Source organism: Penicillium expansum, assembly GCF_000769745.1.
Source record: "Penicillium expansum strain MD-8 chromosome Unknown contig254, whole genome shotgun sequence".
In the NCBI taxonomy this organism is placed as follows: Eukaryota; Fungi; Ascomycota; class Eurotiomycetes; order Eurotiales; family Aspergillaceae; genus Penicillium; species Penicillium expansum.
In genome coordinates, this window is record NW_015971250.1 from 271,189 (window position 1) to 298,466 (window position 27,278).

The following is a 27,278-nucleotide window of genomic DNA, read 5'->3' on the forward strand; positions in this document are numbered from 1 at the left end:
TCAGAAAAATAAAGTGGGAAAGCCGAGATAGATGTCAAAGAAAGTTGAGCTGCACTTGGCCACTCTACAGCTACTATCAAGATCCATGTGTTGACAATTTGTCTTATAGTCTTCTGTTTCTAGCATGCATCAAGCAAGATACCCCATAGGAGTTCTCTCTGAGGTAGGAAAAAAAAACTGTCTATCTCAATCACATTAAAGATATCCCATTGGAAAAGACGCTAACGGAGTAGACATATATAAAATAAGCAAGGAAGTGCAGTGTATTATCTCAAAGAACCACCCATGGGTCCATCATAGCAAAAGCCGGTCATGCTCATCGGCATCTTCTTCCGCCCTTAGATCTGTAGGAGGCCCAACCTCTAGGGTTACTACCACAACAATTAGTATGCTTATTGTAGGAGCTTAGGAACATAAACATACCATGCGATCTGATTAGTAGACTCATGAGGAATGCTACACCAAAAACAGCTGCAAGTGCCACAAACACTGTCTGGGGTAACGTTGCAACAGTCAGACTGTAGATTAAGTTAAAGACAGTAGGTGCAACAACTCGAGCAAGAGCATGCAAAAGACCAGTGGCACCGAGCATCTGTCCAATGCGTTCTTGAGGCACATGCTTGGTCAGAGATGACTGCAGGATTGCAGATCCCATCCCACCTAGCGAGGCGACGACACCAGACAGTATCATAACTGATGGTGTTTTGGACAGAGCATAGCCAATGTAGCCCAGTATATCGAATATAATAGATATGCGAATTAGAACGATGTCCAGCGTGTCTGAGCCGCGAATAGCTCCATCTTCCTTACCCGGAGTGCGGAAGAACATGGATATAAGCGGAAGCACCAGGAAAAGATTGACCACTCGAACCACATTTACGATCGCCACAAACAGACTGGACTCCACGCTGCCCCAGTTGAACATGTATGCGGCGTAAATGATGATAACCTGTACTGTGCCCAGGGCAACTCCAAAGACAGCGGTATCGATAGCAGCCAGCAGCATGATGTTCCGGCGTAGAGCCGGACTGGCACCGCGGCGGTTGGGGAACAAGACACTTGGCTTTCCAACGGCGGGCATCAGAATTGCAAGCGGGGTGATCAGGTTCATTGGGTTCCAGACACGCCAAGAATACCATTTAGGTGAGTCAGCATCCACACTTTTGATGCGATGCTTCTCCCGGGCTGCGAGCTGTCGTTCCTTGGACAAGGATTCAGGCACGAGGAAGAAGATCGATAGACAGAAAGCTGCATGGAATGCAAGCGCAATGTAGAAGACCACCAGCGTGCCCCCATGCTTGATCAAAAATGCTGCACCGGCAGGTCCAGCTGCGATTCCAAAGAACAGAGCACCGTGGAATAATCCAAATGCCACGCTTCGCTTTTCAGCCGGCGTACAATCCGAAGCATATGAATGGATTAAAGCCTGTGCAGTTGTGAATGATCCACCCAGTCCATCCATAACTGCTCCAAGCAGAAGCATATTGACCGAGACCCGGTCTGGCCATTTAGCAACAATGACAGTGATGATCTCATTGAGTACCGCGCCCATCGCGCCCAGCGCGATCATCTTGGTCCTTCCGTAACGATCGGATAAGTGACCGAAGCGGGGACTCACTAATGCTGACAGAATACCCGCAATAAGATTCAGATAGAGCTGGAATTGGGCAACTAAGGACTGAATTTGTGGGATCTGGCACTGTGGATTGTGCTCGCCAAATACAACAGGCAGATAGGTGCAGCCAGGGTCTTCAGTGGTCTTCTCGGCGAGATAATCTCGGCAGATGAGCGACATGATCAAATTGATCTTGGGCACAGCCATTCCACCAAAGCCCAGGGTAAAAAGGAGACCGAATGGGAGCAGCCACCAAATCTGTCATGTTTGCATGTTAGACAGTTGTTCCTGACGCACATGTCGCAGACCTCACTCACACTCGGTCTCCTCCATTTTGGTCGATTATCCGTAAGGTAAAAAGGCTGTTGTTGCAATAGCCCATCGGCTTCATGAACTAGAGGCGTGTTCTCATTTACATCTTCAGCGCGACGGGTCTCCCGGTTGTGCATCGGCGCAATATCGGGCTCCCCCACGAAGAGTTCTTCGTTCTCCATGATGAGGTTGGAAACCTTGACGGTTCTTCCGGGATTTTCCAAGATTATCGCATCATTGATTTGTAATAATTAAAGCCACAAACACATCATTCTCATATGAAAGAGGGGGGAATGTTAGCGGTTAGGATTCCTTGAATTCTTATCGGGATTTCATCATTGGCAGTCGATTAGCTCCGGAATCTCCGCACGGAGTTAGGTGCTTATATATATTAAGGTGTCATTGTGACGGGGTATCCTTTCTTATATATTGTAGAATGCCCTGCTATCTTGCATATAATTGAAGATATATTATACAGTACATTAACCCCGAAATTTTATACACTAACAACGCCTCCAACACCTCCCAATGCCGTATACATACATCGAGGGCCGAACTATCCTAGTCTAAACAAAAAGAAATCAAGCCTAGCCAGCTTATATCACCATAGAAGCATTTTCCTGGCCTGCAAAGAATTTCTTCTGGCCCAAGCACCGCTCGCTGGTGCAGCCCTGGCAACGCAGTGTCATCTGGCGAGAACACAATTCTCCCTTTTGCAGGTGGTCGCGAGCAATATCGGCAAGTGCCTGAATGAAGACTGGGCTTCCGTTCAAGCTCTCTGCGCGCTTGACACCCGGGCTATTGGCTTCATGGATGACTTCCTGATCCAGCTCATAGAGTGTCTCAATGTGGTCGCTTGTAAACGCAATGGGAACCAAGATCAAGTCCGTCTGTCCTCGTTTCACATACTCTTGAACGGTATCACTGGTCTGGGCCCCGAGCCACGCACTAGGTCCCACCTGAGATTGCCAGCACAGGCGGTAGGGGTTTTTGAACTTGAGTCGTTGCATTACGGCATGAACAGTCGCTGCAACTTCGGCGGGGTAGGGGTCGCCTGTGTGGGAGAGTGATTAGTGTAATTCGAGAAAGTAGCCAGGGGACATCATCCTACCTCGGTTGACAACGCTCATAGGCAAGCTGTGGGCCGAAAACAGCAAAACGACCTTGTCTCGCTTCTCTTCCGGGTACGTCTTGAGCTGAGCCTCGATGTTTTGTGCGAAAGCCTCCACAAGACCAGAGTGAGAGGGCCAACGGTCAATGACACTCCATTGGATTGCGCCAGCTGGCTCGAATCCTCCATTTGCGCGCTTTCCCTCGAGACGATTCCGCCACTTCCACAGTTCATTAAGCGAACTGCCGGTCGTTGAACAGGAGTACTGCGGGTATTGTGTAAATGCGACAGCACGTCCTCCCTTTCCATTGCCAAATCCATCGGCGAAAAGCTGCTCATACATGGTCTCGGTCAATGGGGCAGCGTAGCGGAAGGCAACATAAGGCTTATGCGGTGCGGTCTCCGGGGAGATCTTATCCAATAGCTTGCACATTTCTGCGCACTGGTACTCGGACCATTTCCGAATGGGCGATCCGCCGCCGATATCTGCGTACTGCTTTTGGATCTTCGAAGTTCTCCGGCGTGCGATGAGGGGGCCGATATAAGATTGGAGCCGTCCTAGGGGAATCAAATCACCGTCGGCCTGTAATTCATGCGTTAGAATATCAATTCAACGATAGAAGTAATTTATGACGCGTACAAATAGTCTGCTCAAAAAGTCCTCCACCTCGTCCGTTGTGGAAGGTCCACCCATGTTCATAAAAACCATAGCCGTCGGGCCCTTAGAACCTGTCGTATCTTGTGTGACTGGCGGTACCACCGTCGCGAGACCTCGTTGGTTGTATCTCAATCGACTGCTAATTGCCGAGCGACCTCCAAGAGATGTGGTCCCAGCAATTAGCTGTCGGGGAATTGCGAAAGGGCTTCGGAACGCCATGGTTGAGGGAATATTATATCCTGGATGGCCCAAAAATATTGATATCAAGATGTAATGAGGAAAGCACCAAGGAAAGGACAATTCCTAACTGTCTTAACTTGAACCTCGGAGTTGTTGAATCCGGTTTTGGTTGCCCCATGGAGCTTCCGCCGGCCACCGGACATGAGCCAATCAGCGTCGGAGAATGTCAGCAGCTTCAGGCATCAGCGTCACCTGACTTTCGTGTTGCCCGCGTCGGAGAGCGCGTCTCAACGATGCTTTTGGACTTTATTAATTTACAACTTTTTAATATTTCCAATCCTCTAAGGTTCCCTGTTTCACAACCATGGCCGAAGATAGCTACACGCGCGAGGAGGAGAATTACGAGGATGAAGAGCTTGACGAGACTGTGAGTATCAAAAAGTTAGAGATATAGTTACCGACTGTTGACTGTTGCCTATATAGAGCTTCAAATCAGTCAAAGATGCGGTTCTATTTGCCATAGACATTAGCAGTTCGATGCTTACGCCTCGTCCATCGCCTGATCCTAAGAAACATAGCGACGAGTCGCCTGCGTCTGCAGCCTTGAAGTGTGCATACCATCTGATGCAACAACGCATCATCTCCAACCCTCATGACATGATTGGCGTTTTGCTTTATGGAACGCAATCTTCCAAGTTTTATGATGAGAATGAGGATGACCGTGGAGATCTTTCGTATCCTCACTGTTATCTGTACACAGATCTTGATGTTCCATCAGCCCAGGAAGTCAAGCAACTGCGGTCCCTCGCATCTCCAGCAGATGCTGATGATGATGTACAGCAGGTCTTGGAACCATCCAAGGAGCCAGTCTCGATGGCCAATATGCTGTTCTGCGCAAATCAAATCTTTACCTCGAAGGCTCCAAACTTTTCATCTCGACGATTGTTTGTCGTGACCGACAACGATAACCCCCACGCTGAAAATAAGGGAATGCGGTCTGCTGCAACAGTTCGTGCAAGGGACTTGTACGATCTTGGTGTCAACATCGAGTTGTTTCCCATCTCTCAACCGGATCACGAATTCGACACCTCTAAATTCTACGATGTAGGTTATCAACCTTGATTGTATAGGAGTATACTCACAATTGGTAGGATATCATCTACAAAACATCGCCCAGTGATGGAGATGCCCCAGCATACCTACAGCCGGACACCCACACATCGACAGCTAAAGGTGACGGACTCTCATTGCTCAACTCTCTATTGTCTAGCATCAACTCGAGATCTGTTCCTCGCAGGTCGCTATTTTCAAATGTGCCACTTGAGATCGGACCCGATTTCAAGATATCCGTCAATGGATATTTGCTCCTCAAAAAGCAAGAGCCCGCCAGGAGTTGCTTCGTCTGGCAAGGAGGCGAGACTGCTCAGATTGCAAAAGGCGTCACAACTCTAATGTCCGATGATACAGGACAGGAGGTTGAGAAAGCTGACATTCGAAAGGCATACAAGTTTGGTGGTGAACAGGTTTCATTCACCATCGAAGAACAACAGGCTCTAAGAAACTTCGGTGACCCTGTGATCCGTATAATTGGGTTCAAACCACTGTCAGCCCTCCCGATTTGGGCCAATGTCAAACACCCCTCGTTCATCTATCCCTCTGAAGAGAATTACATTGGCTCAACACGAGTGTTTTCTGCATTGCAGCAGAAACTCCTTGATTCTGAGAAATTAGCCTTGGTCTGGTTCATCCCCCGCAAAAATGCCTCACCAGTCTTAGCTGCTATGATTGCCGGGGCTGAGAAGATCGACGAGAATGGTGTGCAGAAAATCCCGCCTGGGATGTGGATTATCCCTCTTCCTTTCGCAGATGACGTGCGCCAGAATCCAGAGAGCACCGTCAACCGGGCAGGGGACGCGCTGAATGACGCCATGCGAGATGTCGTTCGCCAATTGCAGCTTCCCAAGGCTGTATATGAGCCTTCAAAATATCCGAATCCCTGTAAGTCTTTTTCACTACGATTTGTTGAAAACGATACTGACCAATTTTCAGCGCTTCAATGGCATTATCGTATATTACAGGCTATTGCCTTGGATGAAGATTTCCCAGAATCACCAGATGACAAAACTGTGCCTAAGTACCGACAGGTTCACAAGGTTGGCTTCTTCCATGATCCCAGAAATTGCGGGAATGTACTGACAAAATGGATGCTCTACCACAGCGCGCTGGCGACTATATCCTTAAATGGGCCGAGGAACTGAAATTGCAAGCCTCCGAGATGTTTGGGAGCTCAGCAGCCACCTCTACGTTGGTAAAGCGAGGTGCGAAGACCGAGCCTGCTAGTGAGCACCCAGCAAAGCGGGTGAAGGTTGAAGATAACGCCTTTGGAGGGGAAGACGAAGTGAAGAAATGCTATGAGAAGGGCACTGTTTCCAAGGTGAGTATTCAAATTCTCTCGGGTAATTGACCACACTAATACTCGTGTTCAGCTTACGGTGGCCGTGCTCAAGGAATTCTTGCATTCACATGGCCGCGCTACAGCAGGGAAGAAAGCAGATCTCGTAGACCGGGTTGAACAGTACTTTGAGAAAAAGTTCTAAACGCTGATTGAAGTTTGCTTGGGATCATATTGGTATGGAATCCAGGGTTACCGCAAGTTGGAGCCCGATTAATGAGTTACGAATGTATCAGTTATTTCGAATGAATCAATATCCTTCATTCAAGATGCTACACAATATCTGTATTGGTACCCTCGGGGCCAAAGGTTCCAGGAACCTTGAAGCCCATAGCTGACTAACCGCCATTTAATGCCGAGCTGGATGTGGGGAAGTGGGGGAACCCCAGACTTGATCCTCAACAACTACTTGTATATTGCTCTGGGGAAGAACAATCCTGTCATGGAAAATTGATACAAAATCTTTACTTTGGGGTTTTCTTTTCGGTACAGTTGGAATGTCTTTCATCTTCTGATTTATGTTCCTACATTGCGAGAAAAATCACCCCACCGCTACTTTTCAAGGCCATTTACTACAGAGAATATGGACAGTACACGGTTACGAGATGATAGAAGATGTCATACATGTAACAAGACATTCTCTAAGAAAGAACATCTCACTAGACACATTCGTGGTCACACCAAAGAAAGGCCATTTGTATGCCCTGTCTGTGGAAAACTATATTCGCGGAGGTACGAGATGTTCCGATTGGTCAGTCAATTTATGTCCTAACATTTTTAGTGATGTCCTACGTCGGCATGAGCGAAGCCATAGTGTTCAGATGGAGAGTTTGGCTAGTGTATCCCCACAAGAATTCACTGGCGGTTCTGCGATGCTCACGCCTCCATCCGCGGCCGATTCGTTGAGGGTTTTCTCGGGACTACCTTCTAGACCAGTAACTCATATTTCCCCACAAGCGTCGGTAAACACGGATATACCGAGTCTGCATCCCAACAATACTATCGGTTTTGGACAACCCACTGGATCTACACAAAGTGGTGCAGGTGAAGCAGGCCCCAATTCAGGACCCGGAGCATGGTTCCTTGAAGACGATTTTGATGTCAGTGCGCTTGACTTCTCGATAACCTCTACAATATCCGAATGGGCACAGATCCCAAATGTGTTTCCTGCTGCGAGTCTGTCTGTGGGGGAGCATGATGTCTTCACCCCTGTCCAAAGCTCTATCCCAGATATTGAAGCTCCAAACATGGCCGGGGACGCGGTCAAACGAAAATGGTTTACTCATATGTCACCATCTGACGAAAACCGACCCAATCGAGAGTTTGCTAGCACGGGAACAAACTGGCCAGGACAAACGAATGCGAATGAATCATACCGAGCTGGCCTATCTCAGAAGCTCCGTCGACCCATGGAAGATGAGGCATTGCCGTCCTCGGAACAACTGAACCTTTTTGCTAAATTATACTTTCATCGGTTTCATCCTTTATTGCCGGTCATACATGCTCCCTCGTTTCGGCCAACGGCAGAAAATTCTCTATTATTTCTATCGATTTGCTCCATCGGCAGCTTATTCGTCGGGTCTTCCCGCGCAGTAGCTCAAGGTTCACGGATATTTGAGCGGCTGAACAAAGCTATTCTGGCATCATGGGAATCTTTCCTGTCAGAAAGCCGACCAGATGCCCTGTCTATGGTACAAGCAGCTATTTTGGGTCAAACCTATGCTTTGCTAGCGGGAAAGCCAAAGTACCTTGTTCTGGCAGATGTATTGCACGGGACAGTTGCCTCATGGGCCCGTGAAGCAAATCGCCTTGGTGCTCTTTGCAGCCAGTCACAGGGTATGCTGAACAGCGAAGATATTGAAAGAAGCTGGCATCGGTGGATTGATAGCGAACAACGTGCTCGAGTTCAAGCCGCACTGAATATCCACGACGCGGAACTTGCTGCTTTGTATCACCACGAGCCAATTCGCAATCACCGATTCCGCCAGTTTCCCCGTCTAGCATCCGATGAATTGTTTTCGGCACCTACGGCGTCTCAGTGGGCCGTACTTCTCCGCCAATCTCTTCAAACCCAGAGTGAAAATCAACCACAAGCTCAACTCTCTCGGTCTCCAGATCCATTCCCAATCACAGGCCACGATCCCAGGTTCACTGCATATGGAATCCTTGAAGGAATCAGCGCTCGTCTCATAGATGCCAAACAATCTCAAGAATTCACCCATCTAGTCTGCCAAGATACCTCCAACCTCTTGATCCACTGGTGGCAGACATACCACACCACCGACCAGGATCCATTTTGTCTACCCGTGTTATGGCATTCCATTTTCATATCCCTATACGCGGATATGGATCTCTTGGAACAAGCAGTCGGTCGAGACGGCCGGACCCCAGCCCTGGAAGCATCAGCACCCGCACGAGAATGGGCCTCTTCTCTAAATGCGAGCCGCTGCCTCGTGCACGCATCACTGATAGCCCGGTATCTCGAGCGTATGAGTATATCCGCCGAGCCAGCAATACATGTACCCCGTGCACTATTCTCGGCGGCATTGGTATACTTGTGTGTTGCACAGTATGTGCCCAAACATGTCGTAAGTGTGGAGGCATTTGCATCGCCGGAGCTCAAGTTGCTGGGTGATGGAATTGCGGAGGTTGCATGCTTTCCTGGGAATGCTCAGAGTAGTGAGCGTTCTGTAGTTACGGACTTGGATCAGTTGTATGGCATGATTGACTTGCTACAGCGGGGTGGGCGTTGGGGTATTTCACAGGCTTTTGCGAATGTGCTTTCTACGGTGCTGGATGAGGGCAAGGGTGGTGTTTTTGGATAAATTGACATTTTTGTTATATTGTTATTGTATACTTGGCCCAGTGCTAACTACCAATCAATTACATTCGATACAAATGGATTGTTTTTCTAGATTACTAAATGCTTATATAGCGGTGACTGCCGATCATCACATCCGATTGTTTCTCACCCCCCAATATCTTGCGGGGTGAGTCCCCACCATGTGGGACGCTTGGGCATACAAACCTGAGGCAAATGGTATCTTGCGAGAATAATCTCGGTAAATGGTAAATGAATTTGGTAGGTTTCAGCTTTGAACTCTTGATTCCTATTTTGTTTAATTTGGTAGATGATATTATCTTGATGGTGGTTTTCTTTCCGAAAGTTTGGTACATCCTTATATATATCTTGTACGGAGTACATATATCCAAACTCTCACCGTCTCCTGCGGGCTCATTCTCAAGATATCCTACCTGTTAGCTTTGATCCACTCACAATAAATCTAGTTGTTGCTAATCATCACAAATCGTGGGGGATGTACAGGTCAACCCCCCGCATGAAGAGGATCGCGGGGGATTGTAGCTCTACCCCGTAAAAACAACCAAAACAGTCCAAATTAAGATCGGTTTATAAGTATAGCTATTCTTCTCTCCAGTATGTATTCTCAATTGCTCCACCTCTAGCAATCACAAAAGCAATGCCTGTCTTCACTGAACATTCCTCCTCATCCCGGGACTTGAGAGTCCTACCATCATTCGCACCACCACTACCTCGACTAGCACCCCCATTCGAGCGCAATGAGGAAAACGAAGAAAAATACGAAGCAGTCGTGGTTGGCGTATGTGATCTCCAATACCCCGGATATCAACACGGTATCCAACATTCGAACGAAAAAGAAACAAACCCTAATATAGATAGATATCTAGGCTGGACCAGCAGGCCTAATGCTAAGCCTCCTCCTCTCCCGCTATGGTCTTAGCGATACCTCCCTCCTTTGCATCGACGCAAAGCCAAGCACTCTAAAATCCGGTCAAGCAGACGGCGTACAGCCCCGCACACTGGAAGTCTTCAAATCACTCGGTATCTCAACCGAGATCGAGAACGAAGCGTGTCAGATGTGGCAATTCGCATTCTGGAACCCGTCATCTGACCCAAAAAAGGTCATCGAGCGTACATCTATCGTGCCGGAGGTTATTCCTCCAGCGCGGTTCCGCTACGAGGCTACCATCCACCAGGGCCGCATTGAGCGTATCATGGAGACTGATCTGCTGCGGTACTCCGAGCGCGGGATTGTGCGTAACACGAAAGTTGTCGATGTCAAGATTGACGAAGAGGGTGATGTGGAGTTCCCGGTGCTTGTGACTATGGCTACGGATGGTGTTGAGAAGAAAGTGCGCACGAAGCATCTTGTTGGTGCGGATGGGGCGCATTCGGTTGTTCGGCAGTGTATGGGTTTGCGGCTGGAAGGAGAGTCTTTGGATCATATCTGGGGTGTGGTTGATATGGTTGCTGAGACGGATTTCCCGGATATTCGTCGTCGCTGCGCTATTCATTCTCCTGCTGGCTCTGTTATGATTATCCCTAGAGAGAGGATATCTACGGGGGAATACCTTACTCGCCTGTATGTTCAGGTTCCGGAGGATGTCGCTCCTGAGAGTGATCAAATGCCCAATGGAGTAGAGGGTGTTAAGGCCGAGGATGCTCGGCAGCGGAGAAATAAGATTACCCTCGATGGGATTCTGAAACAAGCTGCCGATGCGATCAAGCCATACTCTCTGCGGCCCAAGGAGAATGCTGTCGACTGGTGGGCTGCGTATCAAATTGGCCAGCGTGTCTCGCCAGAGTTCATTGTGAATGATTCAAAGGGGGTTGCAAGGGTTTTCATTGCTGGAGATGGTAAGTTTTCTTTGAAGGGAGTGTATGGCCTCGAACTAACATGAATGGTATTTGTAGCTTGCCATACACATAGCCCGAAAGTAAGTCTCCACAGCAACTCTTCCCTCGAGGACATTACTGACTTATATTCCACCAGGCTGGCCAAGGAATGAACGTCTCGATGATGGACTCCTACAACCTAGCTTGGAAACTCATGTATCACATCAACGGGCTTGCACCAGAATCAACAGTTCTCAATAGCCCATCCTCATTACTCAAGACATACCAGACAGAACGCCACGAAATAGCCCAGCAGCTCATCGACTTCGACCGGAAGTTCTCTACCATGTTCTCCGGCCAAATGGGCGCAACAGAAGGGCTAACCCAAGAAGAGTTCCAACAAGCTTTCAAGCTCGGCAATGGCTTTACCAGCGGGTGTGGCGTGGAATACCCGGAGAACATGCTAGTTATCCGCGATGAGCTAGAAGATGGTATCAAGAGCAAGGGGCCAAACCCCGTCACAGGAACAGACTATCTATCCGGCATCCTGAGACCAGGCCGGAGATTGCTCAATGTTCTATTGCTGCGACATGCTGATGGGTGGCAGCGGGATATTCATGATGGTACGTCAAACCGGATGGATAGTTTTTGTGTGGGAGCATCATATCTAACCAAATAACCCCACAGATATCCCCTCCACTGGCCGGTTCCGCATCTTATGTCTCACGTCGACCGATCTTCTTGATCAAAGCAGTGTCTCTGTGCAGACACTGAAAGCAGTCACTCTGCTAGAAGCGCAGTTCCCCAAGTCGACCATTGAACAGATAATTCTGCATCCCCAGCTGCATCGGTCCTTTGAGTGGAACGATGTGCCGACGTGTGTGAAGCAGCAGGCTGAGATGCGCTTCTATGATGGGTCGGCTTTGGATGATGCGTATAGTATCTATGGTGTAGACCCGGCACAGGGAGCATTGGTGGTGGTCAGGCCTGATGGGTATGTTGGCGTTGTTGCTTGTCTTGGTGATGTGCAGAGGGTGGATAGGTATCTGAAGCAGTGCATTCGGACGGTCTTTAGTGATTAGTAGCTGTCTTGGTATTGGCAGGAGCTTGTTGATAGAATCAAAAATATCGAGTTTGAATGATCACATATTGTGGGCACCTGAAGGTTATTAGAGCATGGAGTCGCTTTTGATGGAGGTCGAACATGTAAAAATGTGAATAGTAAGAAATGTATGCATGAATAGTGAGAAAGACAATGGTAAGAATATACATTTCATGTACTCTGATTGTCCAGAAGTCCATCAATAAAAAGTGACGGAGTATGTCTATGAGGAGCGTTGTCCTCGGCGCTTGAACGCAATTATAAATTTATAACAAAAGAAGGGCCCCTGAAAACTCCAAGTTGTATGCGACAAAACAGGTGACTGAGTTCCGGGTGTTTGTACCGTCACAAAGATCATTTGCACATAATGACGAAAAAGTGTGTGTGTGCAGGGGAGGCGAAAAGGTAACGCCACTCCCACGATATGTAAACACCAGCCTGGGAGGTGTCGCTGGATTTGGGAATGAATGCTCCGAGAGCGGAATCAACACTGTCCGTAGACCTGACAATAACATAATTGTTCATTGGGACAACTGCGAAAGACGGTTAGTTCAGCACAAGGAAATGTGATCGACCATAACTTACTATACCCCTTCCATACCGAAAATGATATGCCACAAAAACTCCATTACCCTCCCCGATGAAGCGTCGCTAAGTTCCGTATCGATAATCCATTGCCGGAACTTGATATAATCCTCCAGCGGTCGCTTCCGAACCTGATCTCGCGAGAGCGCAAATTGCGCGCAGCATGCGGCACCAATCTTGGCAGGTTTGAGAAGATATTTTTGGCCCGCGAATTCCTGCTCCGTGGACGAGGAAGTATTCAAGGGAGGTGTACTCGTGCCGTCGAAGATATCCAGCCAGATCTGCTCGGTGACATGAGTATTGGAGCGGTGGCTGTCCTTGCAGCCCGGATTCCAATTGCAGCGGAGATTCACATAGCCGTTCTGCTGGACGAAATCAAGTCGGAGGTTGCGCATGGCTATGACATTGTCGTGGAGTGGCGCATCGACGTGCCAGGCCATGAGGAATCCTGACCGGTGGGCGTGGAGAAAGACGATGGTCGAGGGAAGGTTGTGGTAGTTCTCGATTATATATGTAAAGTAGGCCATGGACTCGTGGCCTTTGTTGAATTGGGTCGTAAGAACGTCGGGATTAAGTCGTGTCTCGGGCGAGGGGTTGACGGTGTAGATTGCTCGTTGCCAGCTGTTTAGAGAGAACGAAAGCCAATTAGTCATGCAATCTTCAATGGAACGTTAGAGATCCAAAGCACTCACTCGGGAAGCTCTTGTTCTACCCAGTCGGTAGGCTCTTCTTCCAGCTTGGCCATCACAATCACCTTATCACCCGGTGTGATCTCGCCATGTGGGCTTGGGGGGGTGTTACTGCGATCTAACCAATTGATCACGTATGCGCCAGCGCGATATTGATTGCAAATGTCTTGTAGATGCGCCTCGAGTAGATATAGTGAGAAGAGAATGAGACATGAGACGCAGAACCCCGCGAGACGGAGTCCACCTTTCATTATGAAGGATGAAGAGGGATCAAACTCCGGACTTTGCGGAGAGGTACCCGTAGGTGTGAGCTTCAGGTAAAGGATTCACTAGTAAGCCATTTATATATACAGTTTCCGATGTATAGTGATAGTGATGTGAAAAAGGAGGGCCAATGTTAAAGTATGGAGAGCCCCTGAAGGCAATCAAGACCAAAAAATACAAAACGAAGGTGTGGAGATAATGGAAGGAGAGAGAGAGAGAGAAGGAGAGAGGGGGCCGAGGTAGGGATTTAAAAAAAGAAGTACCCCGTACAAAGTGGAAACTAGGAAATATTAAAGTAGAAATGGGAAGAGGGGACTGGACTCGACGTCGATGTCATGTTCATATCATTGGCCACTTGGGTTGCCTCAGGGGGTTAACCGCCCTTAGTTCAAATGTTTGTGAAGGGGGCGTTTGGCTTTTCCGATTTTTTTCTGTTTTGATTTTTGGTTGGAGGAAGGTAAAAAGCTTGGCTTAGGGGGGCATCTGCCCAGGTGGGCACGCTTACCCCCTGTTTAACGTAAAGTTTACGCTTGAGCCATGGATGGACGGGATCAAGGCTTAACAGAGACAATGGCCATTTACAACCTGGACCTCCAGAGCTGGAACATACGGATATACCCCGTACTCTACTGGATAGATCGTAGGCAACGACATTTAACCTGCCTTTGATATCTCTGGAATACGACACGCATGTTTTTTTTCCCGTACCACGGAATGCACGTGGCGTTAAGTTCAAGACTAATCTAAATCATTTCTAAAATAGGGAAAGTGACACTACAATGGGAAAGGTACGTACGCAGTCAGTCCACTAGACTATTCTTCGGTAGGCTCGTATCTAAGTGGGGGGTTATCTCGCTTGGTTCTGGGTTGCAAGTTTTAAATTGTTTAGAATAAGCCTTTGGTCGGCTGCCGTCTTTCTTTTCTGTCAATGCACAGCCTTCTGGAGGCAGACATGGAAACAGTTCGCATTCCTTGGTATGATTTCATAGGTGCTTGGAAAGATTCAGGGTCCTAAATGTGGGTTTAGTGGCTGTGACAGAACCAGGCGGATTAGCCGACCAACTGGATTATGTGTGTAATGACGTTTTTGGGTGAGATTAGAGCTTCGATAAATATAAGTCAAGGGAGTGCAAGTGATTGTGTTACACCATACTCCGTACTCCGTACGGAGTACGAAGCATGTTGTACAACAAGGCAGTTTGCACTTGACGCTAGCGAGTCTTAATTAACTCGAGCGGGAAGAGTGTTCAACCGAGCCATTCAGAAGGCCCGGGCGCATTTTTATGGTTGCGCGTCATGTTGTATAACGAGGGTACAACGATCTTTTCATGTACCTAGGTATGTCCTGAAGCTGAGTAATGGGATATTGACTCTACTGAATATTTGCATTCCATGTGATATTATTGTTGTACGGAGTCCTTGAACAGGAAATCTCCATGGCTTAATACCGTGAATGGTCACGCCCCTGGTACGGCGTACACGGGCCCTAAATAGAAGCCTATATAATGTCTCAACGCCCACTCTTACTACAAAGGATTACTAGACCAAAGAAGATACGTTCTCTTCTATTTTATAAATTACAGAGTCTTGGCATTGGCTGATTGGCATACTATCCCCGTCTACTCCGTATATTAGAAAACAAATGTGAGCGATTAATGTCAAGGTAATGGATATACTCGACAGTAAAATAGAGAAGTTTGGATACATTGCCAGAGGACAAGTGTTGCAGGCCAGCTGCTTTTTCTGCTTCTTCTGTTTATATTATACTACACGGAGATCTTCCCCCACTAATCACTATCATCCTCTTCTTCCTCGCTGACCTCCTCCCCATTTGCAATCGCCTCCTCCCGAATCTTGCGCGCACGTTCCCGCTTCTTGTCCAGAAGAGCTTTCAACTTCTTTGCGACGTTGAAGACACCCCCAGTTCCCTCGCCGCAGGCAGCGCACGATGGGGTTTTCCGGTACCGTTGTAGGGCACATGCTTCACAGAAATAGTGACCACATTTGGTGATGATAGGTTCTTGATAGGGCTTCAAGCAGATGATACAGGCGAATGGAATGCTCTCTAGCAATTCATCCTCGTCGTCATCCTCGTCTTCTTCGGTGATTTTGCCCGCGCCTTTTCGCTGTGAAACCACTCGCCCACTTAATTGCTTGCCCTTGGTGTTGACTTCCCAGTCACGGTCGAGCTCCCATCCTGCCTTGTATGCCTCCCGAGAATGGAGATATTTACAGCTATCTCCAAAGCCACACTAATTTTCAGAAGGATTAGTCTCAATTCACGATCAATAGATGGAGGCGAGGGTGTAACTTACGTAGCCAGTTTGTTTCCAATCCTTGCACACATCGGGGGCGAAATCTGTCACTGTGATAGTTCTAACGTTGGTTGCAGCTTTGACAGGACCAAATTTCCCCGGTGCATCTGGGTTCTTCTGAATGAAAGATTGATAGTTGGCGGCGCCTTTATAGGTTCCGTCTGGCTGTGAGGCAGAGACTGGTTTTTCCCGGGTTGTGCCTAGCAAGTTCTTCTCGCTCAGGTTCTCATCATACCAGTTGGAAGCCTTTGTGGCGTCGTTGCTCGAGGTCAATGGAGCGGGAACCGCGGTTATAGGTTCGTTTTCTGGGCGCTGTTTCCTTGTCGCATTTGATGTGGATGATGCGGTGACAGCTGCATTCTTGCGTCGCCTCTTGATCCGTCGTCCTTCGTCGTCATCGGATGATACAAAGTCGGAGTCGGAGTCAGAAGCAGGAGGTGGCGTTGCGGGCTTCTTGCGAAAGTTGGCTTTTCCCTTGGAGCGCTTCTTGAAAGCGACTTGGGGCACGATCTCTGCCACCTCAGTTTCTTCGCCCATATTGTGTGTTGGGTATTATCGAAGATTAGTCGTAGGTGTTCAAGCAATTGTGTGAGATGTAAAGATTGCAAAGATGCGCGCATTTCCAAGATTCCATATCGAACGGACCATCGAGAAATGACTAAGCTGACAAATGCAAACATTACAAACCACCTGGGGCACCTCCTCACTTTGGGACGCGTTTGATAGCGAAAATCGCAGCAAAACACACGCAGGAACCTGTCGAATCAGCACTTCATATGGTTTTTACAGTTTTATAGTCAATTTACAGGTCCCAATTTAGAATCAAGAATGTAGCCTAGTATTGTAAATTCGTCTCTCCCCATCTGGGGTGATCATCGATCGTGAACCTCAAACACCGGCGCCATTTGGCAATAACACAACAGCACGTTCGCTCACTCTCGTTCTTCTCTTCCCTTTTCTCCCCCGCCGAGTCATTCAAACTCGACCTGTCCAATCACTCCCTACGCTCCCTTTCTTTTTTTTCCCTTCTTTTTTTTTTAGTTAGCTGTCCTTTTGTTTTCCCTTTGTTATTTTGTCTTTCCTTTATCCATACCACTGAGGCCGATTCCAAAGGTCCTGCAGATCCCGAGCACTTTGTTGTGGTTAGTTGCATCTCTACGCGCGTGTCTGCCCAGGTGGCCAATCTCACTGGGAGCTCACTGATTCGTCCAAAGGTCCTCGGTGTTTGTTGTTTTAATCGTGTGGGATCCCCCCCCCCCTCTTCACTTCCACATCTTTCAACGGTGTGCCGTTCCACGCCCATCGCATCGAAATTAGCGTGTGGTAATCTCGAAAACCCTCGAACAACCTTTGGTCGCTGGTCGGCTCGGCAACGATCTCAACGGAAATCATCTTGCGACAACAGTTTTGACCCTGTGCGGTAATTCGGATGATGCCCGCGGCCTAGAATTAGAACAAAGATCAACCCACGAGCCCCCGATTTCTCGACGGTAACTGTGTCCTCGCCATTAAAAGGATATAGATGCCGTTCGAGGCCCCCGATTTCCAAATAATGACCGCATCCAACGCTGAGGCCACCGGGTCATTTGCATCCATGGAAGACCCCTTCGTTGCGAATTCCGGAAGGCCAGCTGTCCCTCGCGACTCCAATCGCTTCGATACACAGCTATACAGCCTAAATGCGTCTTCACCAGCACAAGCCAAAAGGGCGCTCGAGGCCCACTTGGCGGAAACCGAGCGTCGACTGGAGGAGGCTTCAAGGCTAGGAACGGCCCTTATCGATCAGCAGCGGCAGCTATCAGAGCAGTTGAAGGAGGTCGAGCAGGAGCAGAATGAGGGAGAGATGGGCCCGGAACTGCGACGCAAACTTGCAGATTTGGAGAAGGAGTACAATGAGATCGGCCGTGAGTCGGCACGTGCATTTTTGGCACCCAAACGTCTTGCTGGAGGCTCGGAGGATGCTCAGCTTGGGACTCCATCTTTCGATCAAAAGGTACTGCCTGGGTCTTACATCTGACTCTGGCCCGATTTATAGCCGGACTAACATCGAGTTCTGATAGTCACCCCTAAGTGCTGCTTTGTTTGCCAGCCAATCCACGAATTCCCCTAGCAAAGTCAGCGTTCCATCTCGCAAGCAGCGCAACCAACCATCGAACCGTGTCCACGATATCGAATTTGCAACTGAGATCTCCACTTCACTTTTGGCCCAGGTCCGCCAACTACAGGGTCTTCTCGCAGAACGCGATGAGACTCTCAAATTTGTCAATCTAGAAAAATCGCGACTTGAGTTGGAGGCAGAGGGGTATGCACAAAGAATCCGGGCGCTCGATGATAGTGAGCAACGCTACAAAGATGAGAACTGGACACTGGAGACTCAGGCCCATGAGTTGATGGCAGCTGCGAGGGACGCTGCGGAACGTGAACAACGGCTCAACGGCATCATCACATTGTCAAATGCAGAAAAGACCGCCATGGAAAGAGAACTGGAAGAGCAGAAGCAAGCCAATGCGAGATTACTTGAGGATCAGAGCCTCACGCAGAAGGCGAATGATGCGGAAATCCACTTATTAAGGCGAAATCTGACTTCTGGCGATGCAGAAAAGTCCGCCCTCCAAAAGAAGCTGATGGAAATGACTTCTCAAAATCAAGAACTCGCCAAGGCAGTTGCCATGAGGCTCCGGGAGCATGAAAACCAAGGCTCGAGGGATGTTTCATATGACAATGAGGACAATGAGCCCGATAATACCACGCCTGAAAGCTCTCCACCAGCATCCCCCAACAAGTTCACTCCTCGACATGGCCACCTTGAATCGGAAACCTTGAAGAGCTCGCTCGGCCATGCTCATCGCATGATCCAAAACCTCAAGAGCACAATTCACCGCGAGAAAACGGAGAAGATCGAGCTCAAGCGTATGCTGCAAGATGCTCGGGACGAAGTTGAGCAACGCCGCCGTGAAAGCACTGTACCAAACGGAACCAGCAAACGCCAGAAGACAAAGATGGATTCAGCCCGAAAGCCTCCCCGCCCAGATCTTCTGGGCGCAGGCCGTAAAGAGAAATCATTTGTTGAACTTCAAGACACCGATTGGGAAGACAATGCCGGACAAATCAGTCCCACTCAGACCCAGACCAAGGCGTCATTTACCAGGGGCCGTCCTTACTCGGAATCTCCTGGTGGACCTAGCCACGTCTACCAGACAGCTACCGAGACAGAAGACGACTTTGTAACAGCGAATGAACGGGCAACCGCAACTGAAAGCGAAGCATTCCAAACTGGTCTCGAAAGCATGACGGATGACAGCAGCGATTCGGGAAGTCTCACCGAGAGGGAATACAACGTACAGAGAACTCCTCGCCGCCGAGTTCCTCCTTCTCTGATTATGGCCAAAGCTCGCGATCGTACCTCATATAACAGCACTGCCTCGGCATCTTCCGATGAAGAAGAATATGATAGAATGTTCCATTCTCCGAGTCAAATCAACATTTCCCGACCCCGTGTTAGGCCCAAACGCAGCGTAAGACGCATTCGTCCATCTGGAGAGGCTACATTCGCATCAACCAGTCGACCTTCGAGTTCACGTGAATCCGCCGCACCCAGCTTTGCGCCTGTGCCAGCAGCTCAAGAGGGCCAGAGCCTCTTTGCTGAACTTGCAGAGTTTGACAGCGCTGAGGAAGATGAACTAAACTCCCAGGCTTCGACCCCGCGCATGGGTTCACGAAGACCCTCGGATGCAATGGTGGATGCGCCACCTAAGCCTGCAATGGTGGATTCTGGTGTTATGACTGAACCTTGGGAGCCCACGCCTTCTATCAGTGCTGGCATTATTGCTGGAGCTGCCGGTCTTGCTGCAGGGGCTGTTCTGCCGCATGCTCTCGCTGCACCTCAGGCAACTCAAACAGCAGACCGGGAGATTATTGAGGAAACGAAGGAAACTCCTGGCCTACCAGATATGGCCATCGCAGACGTTTCTTCCCAAGAGACTACGCCTTCTGCACCTAAGCGGCCTGATCTGAGCATCTCATACATCGCCGGCGGCACCACTACACCCGTGAAGCATGAGCTGCCCCCGCCGGAAGTGCCGGAAATGACGATATCTTCAATTTCATCACAAACCACTCATCCCATTCAACCAACGGTTCTCGTACCTGAGCCAATCATCAAACATGTTGATGTTATCAAATACGTGGAACGCGAGCCGGAGGTGCCCGAGCTGACCTTCTCCTCCATCACCACTCAATCAACTTCCCCTGTCCATGCAACACTTGCTGTGCCAGAGCCTGTCGTCGAGTACGTCGATGTGATCAAGCACGTTGAACACGAGCGTGAAGTGCCAGAGTTGAGCGTCTCGTCTGTCGCCGCTCAGTCGACAGTACCTGTCCAGGCAATCCAGGCAATTGTTCCTGAGCCAGAACCTATTATCAAATACGTCGACGTAATCAAACACGTCGAGCGTGAGCGCGAGATCCCTGAGTTGACATTCTCTTCTATTCATAATCAATCCACTGTCCCTGTCCAGGCAACGCTTGCTGTACCGGAGCCTATCGTCAAGTACGTCGATGTGATCAAGCACGTCGAACGCGAGCTTAAGGTGCCTGAATTGACTGTCTCTTCCATCACCACTCAAACTACCGAGCCAGTTAAAGCAACTGTTCCTGAACCGGAACCACCTGTGATTCAATACGTCGATGTGATAAAGCACGTTGAGCGTGAGCGTGAGGTGCCAGAGTCAAGCTTCTCTTCGATCACCACTCAATCTACTGCGCCAGTCAAAGCAACTGTCCCTGAACCGCAGCCGCCTGTCATTCAATACGTTGATGTCATTAAGCATATTGAACGTGAGCGTGAGGTGCCAGAGTCAAGCTTCTCTTCAATCATTACTCAATCCACTGCGCCTGTAAACGCAACTCTTGCTAAAGCGGAGCCGATTATTGAATACATTGACGTTATCAAACACGTTGAGCGCGAGCGTGAGGTGCCTGAGTTGACAGTCTCTTCCATCAACAACCACTCCACTGCCCCTGTACAGGCAATTATCGCCAAAGCAGAGCCTGTGATTGAATACGTTGATGTTATCAAGCACGTCGAGCGTGAGCGTGAGGTGCCTGAATTGACTATCTCTTCGATCACCACCCAGTCCACCACGCCAGTCAAAGCAACTGTCCCTGAACCGGAACCACCTGTGATTCAATACGTCGACGTGATAAAGCACGTTGAGCGTGAGCGTAAGGTGCCAGAGGCAAGCTTCTCTTCGATCACCACGCAATCTACTGCGCCAGTCAAAGCAACTGTTCCTGAACCGGAACCACCTGTGATTCAATACGTCGACGTGATAAAGCACGTTGAGCGTGAGCGTGAGGTGCCAGAGGCAAGCTTCTCTTCGATCACCACGCAATCTACTGCGCCAGTCAAAGCAACTGTTCCTGAACCGGAACCACCTGTGATTCAATACGTTGATGTGATAAAGCACGTTGAGCGTGAGCGTAAGGTGCCAGAGGCAAGCTTCTCTTCGATCACCACGCAATCTACTGCGCCAGTCAAAGCAACTGTCCCTGAACCGCAGCCGCCTGTGATTGAATACGTTGATGTTATCAAGCACGTCGAGCGTGAACGTGAGGTGCCTGAATTGACTATCTCTTCGATCACCACCCAGTCCACCACGCCAGTCAAAGCAACTGTTCCTGAACCGGAACCACCTGTGATTCAATACGTCGACGTGATAAAGCACGTTGAGCGTGAGCGTAAGGTGCCAGAGGCAAGCTTCTCTTCGATCACCACGCAATCTACTGCGCCAGTCAAAGCAACTGTCCCTGAACCGCAGCCGCCTGTGATTGAATACGTTGATGTTATCAAGCACGTCGAGCGTGAACGTGAGGTGCCTGAATTGACTATCTCTTCGATCACCACCCAGTCCACCACGCCAGTCAAAGCAACTGTTCCTGAACCGGAACCACCTGTGATTCAATACGTCGACGTGATAAAGCACGTTGAGCGTGAGCGTAAGGTGCCAGAGGCAAGCTTCTCTTCGATCACCACGCAATCTACTGCGCCAGTCAAAGCAACTGTCCCTGAACCGCAGCCGCCTGTGATTGAATACGTTGATGTTATCAAGCACGTCGAGCGTGAACGTGAGGTGCCTGAATTGACTATCTCTTCGATCACCACCCAGTCCACCACGCCAGTCAAAGCAACTGTTCCTGAACCGGAACCACCTGTGATTCAATACGTCGACGTGATAAAGCACGTTGAGCGTGAGCGTAAGGTGCCAGAGTCAAGCTTCTCTTCGATCACCACCCAGTCCACCAAGCCAGTCAAAGCAACTGTTCCTGAACCGGAACCACCTGTGATTGAATACGTCGATGTTATCAAGCACGTCGAGCGTGAACGTGAGGTGCCTGAATTGACTATCTCTTCGATCACCACCCAGTCCACCACGCCAGTCAAAGCAACTGTCCCTGAACCGGAACCACCTGTGATTCAATACGTCGACGTGATAAAGCACGTTGAGCGTGAGCGTAAGGTGCCAGAGTCAAGCTTCTCTTCGATCACCACCCAGTCCACCAAGCCAGTCAAAGCAACTGTTCCTGAACCGGAACCACCTGTGATTGAATACGTCGATGTTATCAAGCACGTCGAGCGTGAACGTGAGGTGCCTGAATTGACTATCTCTTCGATCACCACCCAGTCCACCACGCCAGTCAAAGCAACTGTCCCTGAACCGGAACCACCTGTGATTCAATACGTTGATGTTATCAAGCACGTTGAGCGTGAGCGTGAGGTACCGAATTTGACGATCTCTTCCCTCGGTTCAGCATACACAGAGCCTGTTATTCCAAGGCCTCGCCTTGTCCCTGCGCCGGCGTTGTCATTCTCCTCTGTGCGCTCTGTGGAGACTCATCCAGTGAAGTCTATGACATTTGCCACCGCAGGGGTGGCGGACTTCTCTACTCAAACCGAGCCGATAGAGTCAAAGGCCGCAGGGGCCGCTGTGATTGTCCACGAAGACCAGCCTACTGACGCTACTCGTAGTCTCACTGGGACAGCCAATAGTGATCAGCTCGTTGGTGCCGGACTAGCCTTGAACGACATCTCTGGCAATGCCCTTGCTCGCTCTGCTAGACAACAATCTAGTTCAGTGAGCATGGACCAAGGATCTCAGACTATCCTGTCCTCTAAGCAGATAGATCAAATTCTTATGGATCGTGTGTCAGCGCGCCCGCTATCAGCACGCCCGCTATCAGCACGCCCGCTATCTGCCGACAGCCAGGTGACGGACAACTCACGAGAGATTGCCGCAGTCACTACAACCACTGCATCTCCTTATGTGACCCCCAAGGCCCCGACGCGACCTCGCCTTTCACAAATCCAGCCTGCGAAGTCGACGACGCCAAATTCCCGTCGGCCTCCCAGTGCCGCCAGTCAGACATCTGGTGCCAGTCATCCCCCACTGCCTGTCGATCACCGGGAAGTTATCCTGGCAGCCGAGAAGAGGCCCACTGATGTGGCTCCGCCATCTCCTAACTCTGTGATGGGGCCTCCTTTGGCACCTGCCTCCGCACACCGCATGAACTCTCAGCGCCCACTTACGCCAAGCGAACATGCTGCGCGGGCTAGCTCTTCAAGAACCGGTTCTTCCCAGGCCAGAATGAGGAGAGGTAGTCAAAGCCAGATGTCTCGACGATCCTCAGTGTCGTCTTTTGCGTCAGAGCTCGAGGAGCGTTTCAATATGGCTCCTGACGCTAGCCCCATGCCAGGCGGCTATGGAGTTAACACGGATCCGCGCATGATCCAGGCGATTACTCAAACCATGATTGGTGAATTCCTGTGGAAGTACACCCGCAAGACTGGCTCATCTGATATGTCCACAACACGGCACCGACGATACTTCTGGGTTCACCCGTACACCCGTACGCTGTACTGGAGTACGCAGGACCCGCAAACTGCCGGAAAGAGTGAGCTCCGCACCAAGAGTGTGCCTATCGAAGCTGTTCGAGTAGTTGCCGATGACAACCCGTATCCTCCGGGCCTTCACTGCAGGAGCTTGGAGGTTGTCAGTCCTGGCCGACGAGTTCGTTTTACGGCTACGACAAGCCAGAGACACGAGACATGGTTCAACGCGTTGTCTTATCTTCTTTTGAGGGAGACCAATGACAACTGCGAGGACAATAACAGCGTCACCCTCGACGATATCAACGAGTTCAACCCCCCTAGCTTCCGGTCTAGTTCTCGTCAGACAGCACGAATGTCGTTCTCATCTTACAACAGCCGCACTGCTCGGCAAGCATCCAAGCAACAGCGACGAGCGGCATCGGCGATGTCATTGCGATCTTCCGGCACTCTCGGTGGGCGTGCATCACCGGCGCTCAGTTCACCTGTACCAAACTCGTCGTTGCAAGTCCCTGATGATCGCCAACGTTCGTCGTCAAGACTCAGCACCATCTCCAGTTCGATTCGGGGATCCATCGCAAGCTTGAAGGGACGGCAGGGTCAATCTCCTAGTCTCCACAACGAAAGTCTTCGTGGCCAAGAAAGTGCCGATGATCTGAGACATGTGGTCGAAACCCACGATCATGACCGGCTTGAAAACGTCCGTGCCTGTTGCGACGGAAAACATGACGTTGGCTCTCTTTCTCGCACCAGTCGGTACAGTCCGAGGGTCAATCGCATCCACTCACCCCACCATCACTGAACATTGTCCTATGAGATTGGCCTTTGTTCGTAGGGTTTGTGGGCAGGTCCTCAACCCAGACTCGAGTCACTTATAAAGATAATGACGACGAGTCCCCTTTTCTTCTGTCTCTTGTCCAACCAACAACCCTCATAATAGTGTTTCCAACTTCAACTTCTTTCACACGAGCGTGGAATACCTCATACCTCAAAACCGAGACGTCAACTGAATTATGTACTCTTTGGTGATTCTGGATTCTTGGGCTCCGAAACTCCCTGAATAGTTTCACCCCAATCTCCTCCGCCTTCTCTTCACCTACGATCTTTTTCTTTCCTTACTCCACAGATCTCAACTCCTATTGTCTCTGTCTCTGTCCTTCGTTCAATCATTGTGTCCTGCTGGAACGTTTCTCTCAATCTGAGTCTGCTCTTTTCCTATATTCTCCTTTTACGTTGATAATTCCTGTGACCACTACATGCCGTCGTCTTTGTACTGATAGGCCCCGCTCTTTCTTCCGGTGTGATCATCTTTTAAGTATTTGTGCAATTTGCACCAGACCAGGATGCTACCAGATATTAGTCTGTGTTCAATTTTGTTGGATTATGTCTGATTACTTTTTATTTTGTAAGATGCGTTTATCATGCCCAACTGAGACGATACAATCATAAATTCGGAATAATAACGACAATGTAATTTCTTCGTTGACCATCTTCAGGTCACAGATGTGACTTGTTTATTTCAAACGCCGAAGTCCCCGCAAAGCGTCCGGTCACGTGAGTGATATCCACGCCCTAACTAAATAAACCTTCTCTTGTATTCTCTCCTCTCAGCATTCATTGGAGTTGGTAAAATCGGATTTTGACATCTCCGAATCATTATGTCGACCGAAGCCCTCCCATCGGTTATCGGGCGAATGCTCGCAATGCTCGAGCCTGCCCATATCATGACTTGGGCGATGTCGCGTAAGTACAGACGCCGAACAGACACCGACTAGCGATCTCAATATATGGAATTCGATGCAGGTGGATGTACTTTTACTCCGCTTGTATTTACGTATTTGCTCTATGCTGTATCCGTTTCTTATATCATCTTTTGTCTTTTGGCAAGACTCTCTGTATTTTGTCTGATATATCGCTGCCTTTGATATAGGGCTGCACCTCCTTCACAGCAATTTCTCATTCATGTATCTCTAAAACACATTACTAACTGCAACACGACAGACTACATCCGAGTCTGCGCCGAAGCTGTCTTCCAAAATGGCCTGCTCTTTGCCCCAATTACCCAGACCCGGAGACTCCGCGATGAAGCATTCGGAAGATTCTGGATCGAGTTCACGAGTGAGTCCCAGCCACCATATCTATCATCAACAACCCCAAAGCGGAACCCTCATCTTTCAGCAATCTCTACGAAATCAACGGAGAAAAAAAAAGAGAGCTCTATCAAAATCTGTCAAAATAAAGAGAAAACAATAAAGAAAAACACAAATCCTAACCAAACCACCACCACAGCACCCCGCCAAATGAGCTCCGACCCAAACAACCAAGAAATCCCCGAGCCAGTCGGCTCCTCAGCTCTAATCCCCCCAATCCTCCGCACAGCCTCAGGGATAGTCCTCGACATCGGTCCAGGCACAGGCACACAGATGCCACTACTCACCTCACCAGCCATAACAGCCCTATACGGCGCCGAGCCATGCAAAAGCCTCCACTCCACGATCCGCACAAAGGCAATTGCAGAGAACATCTCACCGAAATACCACATCGTGTCGACAGGCGTAGCAGCTCACGAACTGATCCCCGCATTGCGGGAGACGGGCACAGGCGTCGTGGATGCGTACGATACCGACGCGCGCGCGGGCATCTTCGATACGATCCTGTGCGTGCGGGTTCTGTGCTCGGTTCCCGAGATGGAGCGTACGGTGGGTGAGTTGTATGGGATGCTTAGGCCTGGTGGGCGGTTGCTTGTTACGGAGCATGTTGTTAACCCTTGGCGGCGGGCGAAGGGGTCGATTGTTGGCCGGGTTGTGCAGGGTATCTATCAGGTTCTTGGGTGGAGTTGGTTTATTGGGGATTGTTGTTTGGATAGGGATACCGAGGCGGTTTTGAGGGCTGCAGCTGATGTGGATGGCGGGTGGGAGAGTGTTGAGTTGGAGAGGAGTTTTGAGTGGTCGGCTATGCCTTATATTTCTGGGGTTTTGGTTAAGAAGGGAGTTTAGATTTAGATGAAGTTGGCGTCAGCCAGTCATTTCTGAGATGAGCTAGGTACATATGTATTTTTCATCAATGTCAAATGGGTATCTTTGTTTCCATCACATTTTCGTGTCATGAATGAGGTCGTCGGAGGTGATTCTGGGTATCGGGGGTTCGTTTCAGACAAACAGAGAGCAGAAATTTCATGCGGATAGGGCTTTAGATCCACCATAGGTTCTGAAGGATTGGGGAGAGGGGCGGGAGGTCTGTGGATATGATGGCGTGGGGTTTCAAGACATGAATTGCAAGCAGTATGTTCGCAAAGTTTGCACCTGTGAATGGTACTTTGAACCATAGTCTGTCTCTCGCAGGAACATCACACAAAGCTGCTCGCTACCTTGGCTTCGAGAACGGCACGCTCGAGGGATTTGACGATTCGGCGGTTGCTTCTCACGAGACGGTGGACCTCGCTGGGCACAAAAG

At 49.5% G+C, this 27,278-nt stretch overlaps 9 protein-coding genes across 9 annotated transcripts; 5 read left to right on the forward strand and 4 right to left on the reverse strand.

Annotated features, from left to right (window-relative positions):
• Positions 1-294: 294 nt before the first annotated feature.
• On the reverse strand, positions 295-2,109 carry PEX2_073480 (putative tetracycline-efflux transporter; the record flags this gene model as incomplete). Its single annotated transcript, XM_016744618.1, has 3 exons — positions 295-371; positions 424-1,873; positions 1,933-2,109. 3 exons carry the CDS (start codon positions 2,107-2,109, stop codon positions 295-297), a joined length of 1,704 nt encoding a protein of 567 aa, XP_016600589.1.
• Positions 2,110-2,523: 414 nt separating this feature from the next.
• PEX2_073490 (ferrochelatase HEM15) lies at positions 2,524-3,915 on the reverse strand (the record flags this gene model as incomplete). The annotated part of the gene is made up of 3 exons (XM_016744619.1): positions 2,524-2,981; positions 3,039-3,621; positions 3,679-3,915. The coding sequence occupies 3 exons, from the start codon at positions 3,913-3,915 to the stop codon at positions 2,524-2,526; spliced, it is 1,278 nt and encodes a 425-aa protein (XP_016600590.1).
• A 325-nt stretch (positions 3,916-4,240) lies between these two features.
• Positions 4,241-6,473, forward strand: akuA (uncharacterized protein; the record flags this gene model as incomplete). The annotated part of the gene is made up of 6 exons (XM_016744620.1): positions 4,241-4,303; positions 4,360-4,980; positions 5,028-5,874; positions 5,926-6,029; positions 6,095-6,310; positions 6,363-6,473. The coding sequence occupies 6 exons, from the start codon at positions 4,241-4,243 to the stop codon at positions 6,471-6,473; spliced, it is 1,962 nt and encodes a 653-aa protein (XP_016600591.1).
• A 676-nt stretch (positions 6,474-7,149) lies between these two features.
• PEX2_073510 (fungal specific transcription factor domain-containing protein) lies at positions 7,150-9,153 on the forward strand (the record flags this gene model as incomplete). Its single annotated transcript, XM_016744621.1, has 1 exon — positions 7,150-9,153. The coding sequence occupies one exon, from the start codon at positions 7,150-7,152 to the stop codon at positions 9,151-9,153; it is 2,004 nt and encodes a 667-aa protein (XP_016600592.1).
• Positions 9,154-9,807: 654 nt separating this feature from the next.
• On the forward strand, positions 9,808-12,067 carry PEX2_073520 (putative phenol monooxygenase; the record flags this gene model as incomplete). The annotated part of the gene is made up of 5 exons (XM_016744622.1): positions 9,808-9,948; positions 10,037-11,006; positions 11,064-11,086; positions 11,143-11,608; positions 11,673-12,067. The coding sequence occupies 5 exons, from the start codon at positions 9,808-9,810 to the stop codon at positions 12,065-12,067; spliced, it is 1,995 nt and encodes a 664-aa protein (XP_016600593.1).
• Positions 12,068-12,441: 374 nt separating this feature from the next.
• Positions 12,442-13,612, reverse strand: PEX2_073530 (DUF3431 domain-containing protein; the record flags this gene model as incomplete). The annotated part of the gene is made up of 3 exons (XM_016744623.1): positions 12,442-12,620; positions 12,689-13,293; positions 13,365-13,612. 3 exons carry the CDS (start codon positions 13,610-13,612, stop codon positions 12,442-12,444), a joined length of 1,032 nt encoding a protein of 343 aa, XP_016600594.1.
• Positions 13,613-15,412: 1,800 nt separating this feature from the next.
• PEX2_073540 (U2-type spliceosomal complex subunit CWC24) lies at positions 15,413-16,477 on the reverse strand (the record flags this gene model as incomplete). The annotated part of the gene is made up of 2 exons (XM_016744624.1): positions 15,413-15,877; positions 15,941-16,477. The coding sequence occupies 2 exons, from the start codon at positions 16,475-16,477 to the stop codon at positions 15,413-15,415; spliced, it is 1,002 nt and encodes a 333-aa protein (XP_016600595.1).
• Positions 16,478-17,492: 1,015 nt separating this feature from the next.
• Positions 17,493-24,627, forward strand: PEX2_073550 (putative nuclear migration protein (ApsA); the record flags this gene model as incomplete). The annotated part of the gene is made up of 2 exons (XM_016744625.1): positions 17,493-17,933; positions 18,001-24,627. The coding sequence occupies 2 exons, from the start codon at positions 17,493-17,495 to the stop codon at positions 24,625-24,627; spliced, it is 7,068 nt and encodes a 2,355-aa protein (XP_016600596.1).
• An 856-nt stretch (positions 24,628-25,483) lies between these two features.
• On the forward strand, positions 25,484-26,821 carry PEX2_073560 (class I SAM-dependent methyltransferase; the record flags this gene model as incomplete). The annotated part of the gene is made up of 3 exons (XM_016744626.1): positions 25,484-25,568; positions 25,827-25,943; positions 26,115-26,821. The coding sequence occupies 3 exons, from the start codon at positions 25,484-25,486 to the stop codon at positions 26,819-26,821; spliced, it is 909 nt and encodes a 302-aa protein (XP_016600597.1).
• Positions 26,822-27,278: the final 457 nt, after the last annotated feature.